We start from the raw sequence: 16,570 nt of genomic DNA on the forward strand, positions 1-16,570 counted from the left end.
ATTGTTCACCTTAGATGTTATCCAGTGTGCCATTTCATTTTCCAGGGCTGTGCTGGTTTCCACATAAGGGGCCTGAATCTGATGTAGGGGTCAAGCAAAAAAGAGCAAGTAACTGTGCACCTTGGCAAAAACATGTTGCAATGCAGGTGGGGTAGATTTAAATTGTGCCTGTTTAGATGTGAGAGGGGTGTGTGCAATCTGAACAGTGTAAAAATGAGCAGCATTTGTGGTCTACATGCAAAAGCAGCCAGCATTTATCCTGCATACAAAAATGTAAATGTATTTGTACCCCTTGCATCGCGAGATGGTTTGTCCAGGGCAGCAGTGAGCCCTGTGTCTGCCCTGTCCCCTGAGCTCATGCTGTAGAGCCGAGTGGGCAGGGCTACCACCAACGGGATATATGGCATTACTCAAAGCATCCTGAGGATGCTCCGAGCAGCTGTGCGTGGTGCAGGGTGCGTGCCTGGAGTGTCTAAAAGATGCTATGGGTGGCACTGCTGGGTGTGGTATTGAAAGTCGACAGTAACTAGGTCGACAATGTGTAGCTAGGTTGACAGGGTGTCTAGGTCGACAGGGTCTTCAAGTCGACATGTTCTAGGTCGACAGGTCAAAAGGTCGACATGAGTTTTTCATGTTATTTTGGTGTCGTTTTCTTCGTAGAGTGAACGGGAACCCCAATTTGCACACCGCACCCCTCGCATGGCTCGCTTCGCTCGCCATGCTTCGGGCATGGTGCCTTCGCTCCGCTACCGATTAGCTCGGCACAGATTACCGTTCCAATCGTAGTCCACGTGGATCGTTAAGTATGAAAAGGTTCAAAAAAAGAAAAAATTGTGAAAAACTCATGTCGACCTTTTGACCTGTCAACCTAGAACATGTCGACCTAAAGACCCTGTCGACCTAGTTAATGTCGACCAATTGTTGTCGACCTAGTTACTGTCGACTTTCAATCCGGATCCCGGCACTGCTGCAGTGATACTGGCTAAAGGGTGCTGTTCCACACCCTGCTAGCCAGGTGCAAGATCTGTGGGTCAACTATGGTGCCCATTCCCAAGGTCCTAACTCTGTGTGATGGCAGCGCTCGCACACCCTTAGTTAGGGACGTGGTCCAGGTGCACAGTCACTTACTCTTTTTGTGTTTCAGCCCTCAGAATTAAGCCCAAAATCCACAAAGAATAAAAAAAGATGGTTGCTCTGTGCAGTAGTTTGATCATGGACACTGAGGCTTCTCATTTCTCTAGAATAGTAACCAAGATGTTCATCACGTTAGTTGCCTGTGCAGCTCTAATAACACAAACAATATGGCAGGTGCCATTTACCAACTAGAAAATGAATTCAAACCTAAAACAGAAGAGTGCAGAAAACATTATGCATTATGAACGGAATGTATTTCTCTAATGAGCCCATTTATCAGTCTCCAGCAATAAAGAGAATTATTTCTGAGTGCTTATCACAGCAATAAAAACCTGCAGTTTATAGAAAAACATATTTCTGCATGACAATACTGGCCTAAAGCTACAAAGGTGAGCTCTCTGCTCCACTGGACTGTGCTGTGTAGATACTCACATGCATTAGCTGGATTGTCAGCTCGCCCATGGATGGATCAGTGGGTAGACATTGTTATGGTGGACAGACATTAGGTTGACACCAGCAGCGGGATAGTAATGGAGGTGATTCTTTTAAATGGGCAAACACAAGTCAAAACCATGCCTTGTAAGTGGTTGCCCCTTAAAAAAAAATGTCCGAGATATTGGATTCCATTACATCCTGCTGCAAATGGTTGACATGCATTGGGTCAACAGGTACAAAAGGTCGACATGACAATGGTTGACACACATATGGTCAACACTTTTTTTTTTTTTTTTTTTTTTTTGGTGGGGGGCAACAAATCTTGTATATTTCATGTTATGTGACCATCAGTACAAATGTGCACCATCACAAGCTCGCTTCACTCACCACACTTTGGGCGAGGTTACTATTCCCAATAGACATCCACATGAATAGTAAAACAAGTGTTGAGAAAACATTTGAAAAACACAAAAACAATTTGTGTCAACTTTTTGAACCTGTCGACTTTTTGTACCTGTCAACCTAATGCATGTCGTCAATATGACGCTGACCAATTGACTGTCAACCGCTACACTGTTGATCTATCATCCGGATACCCAGTGGAGCAGATAGCCCATATATAAACAATGTAATAAAAACATAGCTACATTTAAAAAGAAAATCACACTATTTAATTTACATGTGTTTTACCGCCATCTAAAATACCTTTTCAGCATTTGATATATCAGCCTATATGTTGCTTATTACGGTGGTTGGTCAGATTGAAAGAAGTTATGTCAAGCTGAGAAGATACATGCCTGCCACATTTTATGCATAAAATGTATATTTGAGTAGCATTGAGACATAGCTTTTATTTTTACTGTTGCTTCCAATTTTTAAATTTGCTGTGCTACAGTATATAAGAAACGGTTACTAAATAAATATATGTATTTCACCATAGACAGATGTTTCAATAAACCACTCAGCCTGCATCTTCAAAATCCAATGTAGGTTTTTGGTAACAGTAGGCAGGTGAGAGAGACCAGAGTCATGTCAGACAGCAGTGTGGGAGAGACCTCCCCAGCTCTGGGGGCATGAGGTTTGGATTGTCTGCATTTCAGATGCAGTTGTGAAACTCAGCAAGAGAGGTGCAAGGATAATATGCTGTGTTTGGTAGGTAATTAATAAAAGGCTGCAACAGGTCTTCTTTTACTTTTTTATGGCCAGTTTTTCTCAAGGAACTTCTCCAAGTAGGAATGCTTACCTACACAGATATAAGAGCACCTGTCACATTTAAAACACTTTGCTGGGAGTATAAGAAAGTGCTTGTAGCGGGATCCGGATTGAAAGTCGACAGTAACTAGGTTGACAATGTTTAGGTCGACCACTATTGGTCGACAGTAACTAGGTCGACAGGGTGTCTAGGTCAACATGTTCTAGGTCAAAAGGTCGACATGAGTTTTTCACAATTTTTTTCTTTTTTTGAACCTATTCATACTTAACGATCCACGTGGACTACGATTGGAATGGTAATCTGTGCCGAGCGAAGCGGTAGCGGAGCAAAGGCACCAAGCCCGAAGCATGGCGAGCGAAGCGGTACACTAATTGGGGTTCCCGGTCACTCTACGAAGAAAACGACACCAAAATAACATTAAAAACTCATGTCGACCTTTTGACCTGTCGACCTAGAACATGTCGACCAAAAGACCCTGTCGACCTAGTAACTGTCGACCAATAGTGGTCGACCTAGACATTGTCGACCTAGTTACTGTCGACTTTCAATACCACACCCCTTGTAGCGTGTGGTTATTAGATGCAGCCGCATGTTAATGCATCTGTCCTCAATAGAGCACCACAGGACAGTGTGAACAGTTACCATTCACCCTTCTCACTACCTTAAAAAGCTTTTATGCCTCTCAGATAAGACACCGAACATGTTATTAGCTATGCAGTGCTATGTTTCAACAAGTAATAGGAGAGGAAAATAAAGTACAGTAGTAATACAAGCTTACCCAGTTACAGATCTCATGGCAAAAGAAATGTGCTCTTGTTAAGGAAGCAATGTAGTCATGGGTACAGCAAGACCCTGCCCTGTGCTCTCCACTGTTCTGTGGCAGTGTGTGGACTATGAAGGTATGCTATAGCATCATGTCCTGTGCTCCCCACTGTTCTGTGGCAGTGTGTGGACTATGAAGGCATGCTATAGCATCCTGCCCTGTGCTCCCCACTGTTCTGTGGCAGTATGTGTACTATGAAGGCATGCTATAGCATCATGTCCTGTGCTCTCCACTGTTCTGTGGCAGTATGTGGACTATGAAGGCATGCTATAGCATCATGTCCTGTGCTCTCCACTGTTCTGTGGCAGTGTGTGGACTGTGAAGGCATGCTATAGCATCATGTCCTGTGCTCTCCACTGTTCTGTGGCAGTATGTGGACTATGAAGGCATGCTATAGCATCATGTCCTGTGCTCTCCACTGTTCTGTGGCAGTATGTGGACTATGAAGGCATGCTATAGCATCATGTCCTGTGCTCTCCACTGTTCTGTGGCAGTGTGTGGACTGTGAAGGCATGCTATAGCATCATGTCCTGTGCTCTCCACTGTTCTGTGGCAGTATGTGGACTATGGCCCTCATTCCGAGTCGTTCGCTCGGTATTTTTCATCGCATCGCAGTGAAAATCCGCTTAGTACGCATGCGCAATGTTCGCACTGCGACTGCGCCAAGTAACTTTACTATGAAGAAAGTATTTTTACTCACGGCTTTTTCTTCGCTCCGGCGATCGTAATGTGATTGACAGGAAATGGGTGTTACTGGGCGGAAACACGGCGTTTCAGGGGCGTGTGGCTGAAAACGCTACCGTTTCCGGAAAAAACGCAGGAGTGGCCGGAGAAACGGTGGGAGTGCCTGGGCGAACGCTGGGTGTGTTTGTGACGTCAACCAGGAACGACAAGCACTGAAATGATCGCACAGGCAGAGTAAGTCTGGAGCTACTCTGAAACTGCTAAGTAGTTAGTAATCGCAATATTGCGAATACATCGGTCGCAATTTTAAGAAGCTAAGATTCACTCCCAGTAGGCGGCGGCTTAGCGTGTGTAACTCTGCTAAATTCGCCTTGCGACCGATCAACTCGGAATGAGGGCCAATGAAGGCATGCTATAGCATCCTGCCCTGTGCTCCCCACTGTTCTATGGCAGTGTGTGGACTGTGAAGGCATGCTATAGCATCATGTCCTGTGCTCCCCACTGTTCTGTGGCAGTATGTGGACTATGAAGGCATGCTATAGCATCATGTCCTGTGCTCTCCACTGTTCTGTGGCAGTATGTGTACTATGAAGGCATGCTATAGCATCATGTCCTGTGCTCTCCACTGTTCTGTGGCAGTATGTGGACTATGAAGGCATGCTATAGCATCATGTCCTGTGCTCTCCACTGTTCTGTGGCAGTGTGTGGACTGTGAAGGCATGCTATAGCATCATGTCCTGTGCTCTCCACTGTTCTGTGGCAGTATGTGGACTATGAAGGCATGCTATAGCATCATGTCCTGTGCTCTCCACTGTTCTGTGGCAGTATGTGGACTATGAAGGCATGCTATAGCATCATGTCCTGTGCTCTCCACTGTTCTGTGGCAGTGTGTGGACTGTGAAGGCATGCTATAGCATCATGTCCTGTGCTCTCCACTGTTCTGTGGCAGTATGTGGACTATGGCCCTCATTCCGAGTCGTTCGCTCGGTATTTTTCATCGCATCGCAGTGAAAATCCGCTTAGTACGCATGCGCAATGTTCGCACTGCGACTGCGCCAAGTAACTTTACTATGAAGAAAGTATTTTTACTCACGGCTTTTTCTTCGCTCCGGCGATCGTAATGTGATTGACAGGAAATGGGTGTTACTGGGCGGAAACACGGCGTTTCAGGGGCGTGTGGCTGAAAACGCTACCGTTTCCGGAAAAAACGCAGGAGTGGCCGGAGAAACGGTGGGAGTGCCTGGGCGAACGCTGGGTGTGTTTGTGACGTCAACCAGGAACGACAAGCACTGAAATGATCGCACAGGCAGAGTAAGTCTGGAGCTACTCTGAAACTGCTAAGTAGTTAGTAATCGCAATATTGCGAATACATCGGTCGCAATTTTAAGAAGCTAAGATTCACTCCCAGTAGGCGGCGGCTTAGCGTGTGTAACTCTGCTAAATTCGCCTTGCGACCGATCAACTCGGAATGAGGGCCAATGAAGGCATGCTATAGCATCCTGCCCTGTGCTCCCCACTGTTCTATGGCAGTGTGTGGACTGTGAAGGCATGCTATAGCATCATGTCCTGTGCTCCCCACTGTTCTGTGGCAGTATGTGGACTATGAAGGCATGCTATAGCATCATGTCCTGTGCTCTCCACTGTTCTGTGGCAGTATGTGTACTATGAAGGCATGCTATAGCATCATGTCCTGTGCTCTCCACTGTTCTGTGGCAGTGTGTGGACTGTGAAGGCATGCTATAGCATCATGTCCTGTGCTCTCCACTGTTCTGTGGCAGTATGTGGACTATGAAGGCATGCTATAGCATCATGTCCTGTGCTCTCCACTGTTCTGTAGCAGTATGTGTACTATGAAGGCATGCTATAGCATCATGTCCTGTGCTCTCCACTGTTCTGTGGCAGTATGTGGACTATGAAGGCATGCTATAGCATCCTGCCCTGTGCTCCCCACTGTTCTGTGGCAGTGTGTGGACTGTGAAGGCATGCTATAGCATCTTGCTTAATGAGCAGCTCCTTTTTGGATGCAGTTATTCCTATGAGGGCTCATTCAGTAGGCTCTGTTGGCAACTAATTGCAGTGCTTGTACAGTATCTCAGTTACAGATATTTTTAAATATGTTTTAAAATATAGTTTATTTGGGCTTCTTGCCATCCATCCTGACCCTGAGGAGAAGAAAAGTTGATTTATTTTACTCTTTGTAAAAGAGCCCAAACACATGTAGATTTGGTATGTCCGTTTTGGCCAAACGGTAGGATCCCATATGTCGTAGTTAGTGCTGTTGGATTATCACAGCAACACAACAACTCTCAGGTCTGTGCCTGGTTGCATCTTCTACCTGTGCCATTTGGCATCCTGTAGCCTCACTAGCTGTACGGGTTTCAGTGTGTATGGGCATTTAATAGAAACAAATGGCATCTGTTGTCTCTCTGAACTTAAACTGAACTGTACAAAATCTTGCTTCAACTATCAGTGTAATGTGTATTATTTGATACTTTTCGTGAGAGTCACTTGCAGTGAAAGGAAAGTGCAACAATTACTTCCTTTCGTTATCTTGTGTTCTTGGCTAATACAGCTTTTCTTTATTATATTTGCAAGAAAATAAAGATCCGTCATAGTCAGGCTCATTACACAGAGCTTGCGGGGGATTTGTTTTTTGTAAGTTCAACTCAGAGGACAAGGGTAGGTTAGAGGAGAGGAGATTTCGCACACAGAGATGAGAAGGTTTCTTCACAGTAAGGACAGTACGTATTTGGAATTCCCTGCCTGAGAGAGTAGTAATGCCGAACTTGGTCATTACTTTTAAGAATGGGCTAGATAAATTCCTGATGGATAAGGATATACTGGGTTATGGTGGGTAGATCACGCACTATAGTTTAAAAAAAAAGGAATAAAAATAACGGCCAACATTCACAACAGATAAAACTGGTCGTAAAAATAATACAGTATAGGAGACCACAAATAGGTTGAACTCGATGGACAAATTGTCTTTTTTCAACATCAGAAAATATATTACTAATAGGGGATTATGGAAACCGGTAACCCCTCTGTAGACCAGACCTACTTACTGAAATATGGAGATAAATAGATACAGGTTGAGTCTCCCTTATCCAAAATGCCCGGGACCAGAGGTATTTTGGATATGGGATTTTTCCGTATTTTGGAATAATTGCATACCATAATGAGATATCATGGTGATGGGACCTAAGTCTAAGCACAGAATGCATTTATGTTTCATATACACCTTATACACACAGCCTGAAGGTCATTTTAGCCAATATTTTTTATAACTTTGTGCATTAAACAAAGTGTGTCTACATTCACACAATTCATTTATGTTTCATATACACCTTATACACACAGCCTGAAGGTCATTTAATACAATATTTTTAATAACTTTGTGTATTAAACAAAGTTTGTGCACATTGAGCCATCAAAAAACAAAGGTTTCACTATCTCACTCTCACTCAAAAAAGTCCGTATTTCGGAATATTCCGTATTTCGGAATATTTGGATATGGGATACTCAACCTGTACACGGCTACTGTCGTTTTTCCACTGCAAAAGCAATTGTACTACTTCCAAGGCAGTGTGATTTGTAAGGTAGTATTTGCTATAGATAATGAATGCTATATATACAGTATATAATGTCTATAGTATTTATACATCTGTAGACATATACATATGCGTTGGTTGAGTAAAGTCAAACTTGGAATTCCTCTGTACAAAATACATAGCTTGAGCGGTCTATAGCAATCTCTGTGTTTACCTATCCCTCCTTCCACTCAGTACACTCCTCCTTTCCTTTTCTTTCTTCTCTCTTCTTCAAATGTTGCATGTGAACCTTACAATGAGTATGATCATCATATTCGAGATTTGCTTTTCTGAAATGTCTTTTAAGCTGCCTTTGGCAATCCATCAATTAAAGTGGTTTGGGGGTAAACAATTTAAAAGCATCACTGATCTTACAGACTTAAAAAGTCAATTAATCATTCTTTGTTAGAATATATACATTTAATTCAGATTTCTCACTCTAGCAGGATCACTCTGTGCATTGCATTTGCCCTGTCTTGTGGCTGTGTGTCATTAATTAGCATTTATCGTATGGCTGATGGAATTAGGACAGTTATCTCTCAGGTCTCCTCTGAAGATTTATCCCAGCCTGCTATTCACTCATGTGGAGCTGCATTCAGTTAGAGACTAGCTGAGGGAGAAAGCACATCTTTCAATAGAAGGGTGCACACATCTCATTCTCTCTGCCCTTCAGTACAAAGCCTCTGCGTGGAATTAACTACTCTTGTATATCCATCATCTCTACACGGGGGACTCCATAACGTATTGCAGTCTTAATGTTTCATTTCTTAAAGTCACAGCCTTTTGAATGGGTTTCACAAGGATAAGCGAGCGTACGGACGAGGCAGCCTGCCTCTGCCGCTTGCTGTAGCTGCCTTGCTGGAGCTGGGTTGTAAGGATTTGATTTCAGGAAATCAAACTTAGGAGATGCAATCAGCTGCTGTCTTTCCAAGCAGTGTGGGCTTTGGTCTCCTTAAGGCAATTTATTTTTATATATATATTTGGAAGCGAGCATGCTCAGACAGCTGGCAAATGGGTGTCCAGTGACCATGAGGGAATGATTGCTGCTTTTCATTTATAATGCAAATTCTGAGGTTCCTCCAGAAGTGTGGCAAACTTAAAATGATGGCTGTGGTGAGAACATCTCTGCAGAAAGTTGTTGTTTTATTGCATCACTTGCAAAGGATGGCAGTCTCCTCTCCACGGTATCAGAAACTGTGCAAGGTAAGTTGGCGAGAGGGGTTTCTGTGCCACTCTGCTTGGTGGGATAATGACACATAGAGGCACTGAAACGTACACAGCAAGTTCATGTTGTCACTTTACTTAGCAGTTTATGAAACCTAGTAATGTCAGTGCGTTGTATGTATATGCATGACATTATATTGAGCATAATTATAACCAAACAAATGAATCTGTCAACCATGTATCACTTGGGCTTCTCCCTGCCTGTGGTCATGTACTTATCATTACTGGCAGGCAATGTCTGTCCTGTTCTGATTAATAGTTTACATTTGCTCACTGACTGGTGCACAGTCATTTTTGGAATCTAAGGTTATACATGTTTCTTATACTATTTAAGTAGCTGTTATAATATGCAATCTTGTTTACTGTAAGTCTCCTCCGTTGTTTGCTATAATCTATTCTTTCAAATAGTTTTTCGTTATGATAGATGCTATATGAAAATGACTGTGGTTTGGCTTTGATGCTTTGAATGTTATGTTCATATAGACCTACAGACTCCTACAAGTGCACATTAACTTTTTATGATGGAATTATACATGGAAACAAATATTTTCTCTCTACTAGTAAATTAAGTTGACTTTTTTTTTTGCATTTCAGTTTTTTTCTGAGCACTGTCTTATATTTTGGCAATGGTGGTCAAATGCCTATAGTACTATTATTGTCACATATGTGCAATACAGATATTTTAATGGGTTTTGATATAGCTTCTTGTTGTTGCTGTTTTCCTTCCTTTATCATCTTTTCTTTATATTAATAAATATAAGAATTATAGTAGTAGAAGTAGTATTGGAATCGTGAAAGGATTGTATTTATGATGAACACAATAAGTGTAATTAAAAATGAAACAGCAAATGATGCTAATTGGTCATTTCAATTAAATGCAGATTGTGTGTTCAAGTGCAAAGTACAGTACATGAGTAGTGTTTCTATATATACTGTGAATAATACGCTAGCCTGCCACTATGCATTTTCCTGCGCACTGCTATGGGGTCCCAACAGCACATCTCATGTGTTACCCCAACATCACATTTAATTGAATTTCCCCCTAGAAAACCCCTCTACATGGGGTTTGTGGTCATTGTCCTTTATAATTTGCAATACCTTTTGAGATGGTTCATGTTTAGTTTGCCTGATTTGTGGTTGTAGGAAATATGCTTGTACACGGGGAGTTTTGGAATGGGTAGGAGTAGGGAGATGTGAGAGTAATGGGTGGTGGAACAGTGATGTAGTTATGAGTTCTTGGAGGAGCTGACAGGAGGAGGTAACAATATGAGTGGAGTGTTGGTAGGTCCAGGATAAAACAGATTAAATTATTGATGCAATTGACATGTCCTGTTTCACATGTGAGAGGTTTCCCTTTGCTGTCAGATACTAATGTGATTGGTTGTTTATCATCCTTCTCCAAATATGCAGAGATCACACCTTCTTCAGCAGGAAACTTTTTCTTGCACAAGTCAGAAAGGTGATAGGTATGAGTCAGCAGTGCTCCCTTACAGTATACTGTGTGTTGCCTTCTGTACTGCACTGAGGGGTACTCTTGAGTCTGAATGTGATATACAAAATACGCATCTCTTATTTGCTATGAGAGCTGTTCCCACCCTCTATACCAGTGGTTCCCAAACGTTTTGAATCACGGCACCCTAGAGTATCAGAATTATTTTCATGGCACCCCTAGGCCAAAAGATTCTTATTGAGAAATTTAGAAAGAAACATTAAACTAAGTAAATTGTGTTTATATGTCGTCCTTGGGTATTAATTGTGTGGTGAGGGACGAAATTTGCTTCTGTTTGTCCACATGTTTTATGATTGGCAGCCACCAGCACTGGTTTAGCCTATTACTTTGACCATAAATAATTAGAATTGGTCCTGGACCATTAACCCAGGGCACCCCTGCAGGTGTCCTGAGGCACACAGTTTGAGACCCACTGCTCTATACTATAGCGACAATTGCAGCTAAAGGGGGGTACACACTAAAGAGATGTGTGCTGAGCGATCTATCACAAACCGCTCAGCACACTTCTCTCCCCCCACTGAGCGAGGGGGGCGCGCTCACTTCACACAGTGCTGAAGTGAGCGACCCGCTAGATTGAGCCTGAATGCAGGCTCAATTTAGCATCGGCGATAGCGATGCGTGGGGCTGCACATCGCTATCGCTGGGGGGCATACACACGAGAGATCCGTGCTTAAAATCTACGCAATCTAGTCAGATTGCTTAGATTTTAAGCCGGGATCTCTCAGTGTGTACCCCCCTTAAGTATCAGCTGCTTTATTATAGTCTTGTTACAATTAATTGTGATGTCTTCTGCTCTCATCCTATACAACAAGCAGCAATAGTCTGTTGTATTGCATTGATCTCTTACAGTTTACCAAAATGTATCTCTAAATAAATGATGTAGTGTATATATTATGTTTAATGTGAAATTAAAGAAATTGGAGATATACGTTCTACAGTGGTCTAATGCTTTGGATTTCAAATGATTGTCTTTATTTGCACAAACTGCCTCCTAATTTACGTTGCCACTCAGAAACTGCTTTATCAAGCATTATGCTCATCTCTTAGCGAAATGAGACTGTTATTGAAAGTAGTCTGCATGCTGTGTTATTTATTTATTAAATGTGTCTTTGCTTAGTACTTGCTATTGCTGCTTAAATAAAGTCTAACACTTGTGGGACATTTAAGGGTTTTCATGGAGCCTTATGAGCTATGTAATGTTCAAACAAACAAACAAAAATCAGTTTTTCATGGCTGCTGTTTCAGTAGAGAGGATATTTAACAGCTTGTGGTAAATGGTAATGTGGGGATTGTGCCTGAAAGTACTCTCGGGACCTGCCTTCCTTCAACTCCTCTGTCTCAGCAGTGCTTGATAGGCAGGAGAGAGATAAAGATGTAGCTAGGCAGCACCCAGCTGTAAGTACAGTGGAGAATATGGGATAGCTCTTTAGCAAAGATCTTTCTAAACTATGGTCAGTCCTGGGAGCTCTCTCCTTGCGTCACAGCTCTCCTCCCTCTAGAGTGCTCCTGAGGAAGGGGACCTGTGCCAGGGAGTGAGGATAGTGTAAGAATACTGGATAACTTTCACGTGTTCACATATATACTGTATATGCAAACTGTGCTGTTTTCCCATGCTCTCTACTGAGTGGAGAGAGTATTGCATACACAGATCACTTTTATGCATCTATAGTGCACTAAGCAATAGAAATATCTCATTTACCAAATCTTGCAGGACATTTTTAAGTTCAAATACATTGATCAAAATTGTCTGCGTTATGACTGTATTGTTCACTTTCCCCATTTGGTCAATGCAATATTCACTATTAGCATTTCAGTTCTCAATGGTAATGATCCTTGCAGGGTTGGTCCTATAGTGCAGTGGTTCTCCAATCCAGTCCTCAGTAGAGCATGCTTTCTGGATTTCATTTATCATGCACAGGTGAGTTAATTGTTAATTAGCTCAGCTGTTTCTACAGATGAAATATTGATAACATGACCTGTTGGGGGTATTTGCAGACTCGAGTTGAGAATCGCTATAATGGGATAGACCTTGACCAAGAATTTGGGGTTACAAAAAAAATGCTAATTGTTGTGCGGTAATTTTCTGAATTATTAACAACTCAGATTGTGAATGAGATCTAACAAAACATTGTCCATTTATGTCTTGTAGCAAAAGTAATAAAGTAGAATGATTATGTAGGCGTTTATAAGAAACAAAACTGCGATTTATTTTACTTGCCACTCCTGGCTACAAATCAATAAGATTCTTCAGCTGACATTTGCAGACGGGGTGAATTCTTATTGCTACTTTATACATGCACACTGTGTGCATGGAGCGAAATTCAGATATTCGCCCACATGCCAAGTTGCATGTATATATACAACCATACTAATCCTATTCATCCTCTGGTAAAACAACTATCAACATTATCAGCAGAAATGTGCACCAGCACTATATAGCTGGTGGTAAATATCCGTCTGAAATCAGATGATCTCAGCATACACACAACTCCCCATGATACACCCTGGGCCTCGCCCAGCTTAGCTAATGTGCATAAGCCTCGCTGCTGTACAAACATGCAATATTCCTGCTGCCATCCAGTGCCATCCATTCAGCGACAAGTGTAGATGCTACTAAAATGTATACAAATCGTAATAACTTGTTTATACATGCTCATCAGGCCATGCGTACAAGTCTAAATTGACCCTTATGTCTGTAATGTTTATAAATAGTGTATATAGGTACCACATACTTCTTATTTAGGAAGACCGCTTTATAACAAATGTTCGTATTGTAGCAAACAAGATCATTCCACTGCTCATTGCTTGTTTGTAGATGTTCATATGTTTATTGTAGCACTGAAGGAGAAATGCGCACACAGTCATTTTTATCGAAACATTTTTATGTAGTAGTTCAATGGATTACTATGACACTATACACAGCCTGTGACACTATACTCTATGACACTATAAAGAGCCTGCCAAGGTGTGATGTAGAACAAGGGGCAGGCTCCTAATCCCACAACCAGCAGATACTTACTAGAGCTTGTGGAAAATAAGTGGACTAAAATCTACAATCCTGTAACACATTGATAAAAGCATCAACCTTAATATTCACATTATTTTAGGTCGCTCGCAGTGACCAAGCTACATCCGTTTGGGGATGGCGACAGGCAGCGTTGCAGAAACGGTGGCGTGTTGGTCCCATTTTTGGGGCATGCTGAAGCCAGTGGCTGTGTCTGTGGAAGCAGCATCACTGGCTTGAGCAGTGTGAATTCGCCCGATCATCCTAAGTAACCTGACTGTTACTCAGATGACCGATGTTCAAGCAGATGATCTGATGCTCCATCCTTGGATGCAGCAGCAGATCATAGAACCTGCTGTAGGTGTCTGTTTACACAAGGCGCCTCCTGTGGCATTAGCCTGTTATCACACGGCCGCTGCGTACAAAGGCACAGTGGCTGTGTGGTAAGCATACTGTAGGCTATGGCCTATATCGGGTGGAGGCTGCTCAGAAGAGCCGGTTGGTTCTTCACAGGTCATCACCAAAAATGTATTTCAAACAAAATTGTCTGATTGTTATTTTAAATTTAAGGAAAATTGGACACGTGCTCTTGCAAGGACTCTGAGTAAATAGTTTTCTGTTACAAACTTACTGTTTTGCTGTAGAAAATGAATGTGTAGCAATCTCAGTGCAAATAACAGAAAGCCAAAGTCTGTGTTTTGTATGGGAAAAGATACAAACAGACGCTTACTGCAGACACGAACCCATAATCTTGGTAACATCTAGAAATGGCAGAGGAGAGACTGCTAATGATCTTGCCTAATGACTATAGCATGCCTAATACTAAATCTCTGCTGTATTGTGACATTCTTTTGGACTGTGTTCAAGTGTGCATTACTTGGTGAGCTTTTCACATTCCTGTAGTTTGTGTTAATAATTGATGTACATTTCCTGTTGGCATGAGAAACTTTCCTCTGTCATTTATTCGCTATATTTGGAGGCATTTCTAAAAGCAATATAACAAAGTCCTTATGTATTTCAAAAATGTTGTATATTTGGAGGCATTTCTAAAAGCAATATAACAAAGTCCTTATGTATTTCAAAAATGTTGTGCTGAAATTAGTTAGATGCACTCTATATTCATCATTGTATACTTATTGGGCAGTACGGCCGATGTAATGGTTAGCATTACTGCCTCACAGCACTGAGGTCATGGGTTCAATTCCCACCATGGCCCTAACTGTGTGGAGTTTGTATATTCTCCCCGTACTTGCGTGGGTTTCCTCCGGGTACTCCGGTTTCCTCCCGCAATCCAAAAATATACTGGTAGGTTAATTGGCTCCCAACAAAAATTAACCCTAGCATGAATGTGTCTGCATGTACATGTAGTAGGAAATATAGATTGTAAGCTCCACTAGGACAGAGACTGATATTTTCTGTAAAGCGCTGTAGAATATGTGTGCGCTATATAAATAACTGGTAATAAAAAAATTAAAAAAATTGTGCACTTATTTCTGGTTGACTATGGGTATACATATCAAAAATCTGCTCCATGTTGCCTACTTTGGCATCCTTTTGGTGAGGTCCAAGGGCAAATAGGGTGCTATGGTGATGCAGTTTGGATCATAATGACCCCAGCTATTTATTGTAATTCCAGACAAGGTGTGCTTAGGCCACATGGTGGTGTCTTAATTGAAATACCTCCCAATCCTCAAATTGGAAATATCCAGCTGAAGGGTGAAGGGCTTGTCACCATACCAACTATCACTGAGGGGTCTATTTACTTTACCTTGAACGGAGATGAAGTACCAGCCAATCAGCTCCTAACTACCATATCACAGGCTGGGTTTGAAAAATGACAGTTAGGAGCTGGTTGGTTGGTACTTTATCTCCATCCCAAGGTGGGTACACACTGATAGATTTATCTGCAGAATAATTGATCTGCAGATATATCTATGGACGGATCAAGCAGTGTGCTGTGCATACACACTGCCTGATCCATCGGGGACTGACGTCATGAACTGGTCAATCACCGCGGGCCGCCGCAGCATGTGTACAGGCGGCCAGCTGGTCGCCCGTACACACACAGGGATGCGCCAATATATTGGTAGATATATTGGGCGACGGATGTGCTGCGTAGCCAACGCGATATGTCTGTGATCGACGGAGTTCACAGACATATCGCCTGTACACACTGGCCGACGGACCCGTGATATATCGGCCTTTCAATAGAACGGCCGATATATCGGCCAGTGTGTACCCACCTTAAGGCCTAGTAAATAGACCCCTGAATTCCAAAGTGATTACATAACTGTTATCACTCTCATACAGAGGGAGAGAGATCGGCACAGCAGACTGCTTTAGTTTCATTGTATGACCTCTTTTATGTTATGCATCTTGCAAGCATTTACAAAAAAAATAATTATTTCAATTTACTGGTAGAAAATTAAAATATTTTCAATCCTTTGATAGAAACGGGTTGTGCATACTTTATTTGCGTGCCATGGGGCCAAGTACTGATGGTGGTCATCACAGAGGCAAAACTGGGTCCTAGTGAAGTGATTGGCGGTTTTCTCATAAGTACAATTGCGTCAACCCACAAAAAAGACATGCTTTTAATTGGAGATAAGACAGTAGTCGGAGTTTGTGCTGTAATTCAGGCATCTTCCAGTAGATGTCACCATCAGGCAGAGGCAGAAGATATAAGACGTAAGGTCCAGTCTTTTAACAGCTAATTTAAGAAAAATCACTCACCGTAGAGCATGACTCTTGACTCTCCTGAGATCTTAGCTCAGCTTTTCTTTTTTTCTTCTCTTTTACAGGTGAATGCAAATGATTGCAAACCTCTCTAAACACAACTTGTCAGTTTTCTTTCAGTGTCTTGTACAGGCAAGACGGTCCATAACATCTTTCCCCGTCTCCATCTCACTGTAGCCCTGCAGTGATTTGTATTGTCCTACTTAAGAAGCAGAGT

The 16,570-nt window shown here is 42.2% G+C and overlaps 1 protein-coding gene across 6 annotated transcripts in view; it reads left to right on the plus strand.

Moving 5' to 3' along the window:
- UTRN (utrophin) overlaps window positions 1-16,570 on the plus strand; it is a 1,167,552-nt gene that overhangs the window by 502,837 nt on the left and 648,145 nt on the right. The window contains exon 1 of one of the 6 annotated variants that reach the window (XM_063917942.1): window positions 8,489-9,082. The exons of 4 other annotated variants lie outside the window; for them this stretch is intronic. In XM_063917942.1, the coding sequence (XP_063774012.1) occupies window positions 8,939-9,082 (144 nt within the window). In that variant the 5' untranslated portion in view covers window positions 8,489-8,938. Of the gene's footprint in view, window positions 1-8,488; window positions 9,083-16,570 lie in introns of those variants that run through there. One more of the 6 variants, XM_063917943.1, reaches the window with a different exon arrangement.

Source organism: Pseudophryne corroboree, chromosome 4, assembly GCF_028390025.1.
Source record: "Pseudophryne corroboree isolate aPseCor3 chromosome 4, aPseCor3.hap2, whole genome shotgun sequence".
Classification (NCBI taxonomy): Eukaryota; Metazoa; Chordata; class Amphibia; order Anura; family Myobatrachidae; genus Pseudophryne; species Pseudophryne corroboree.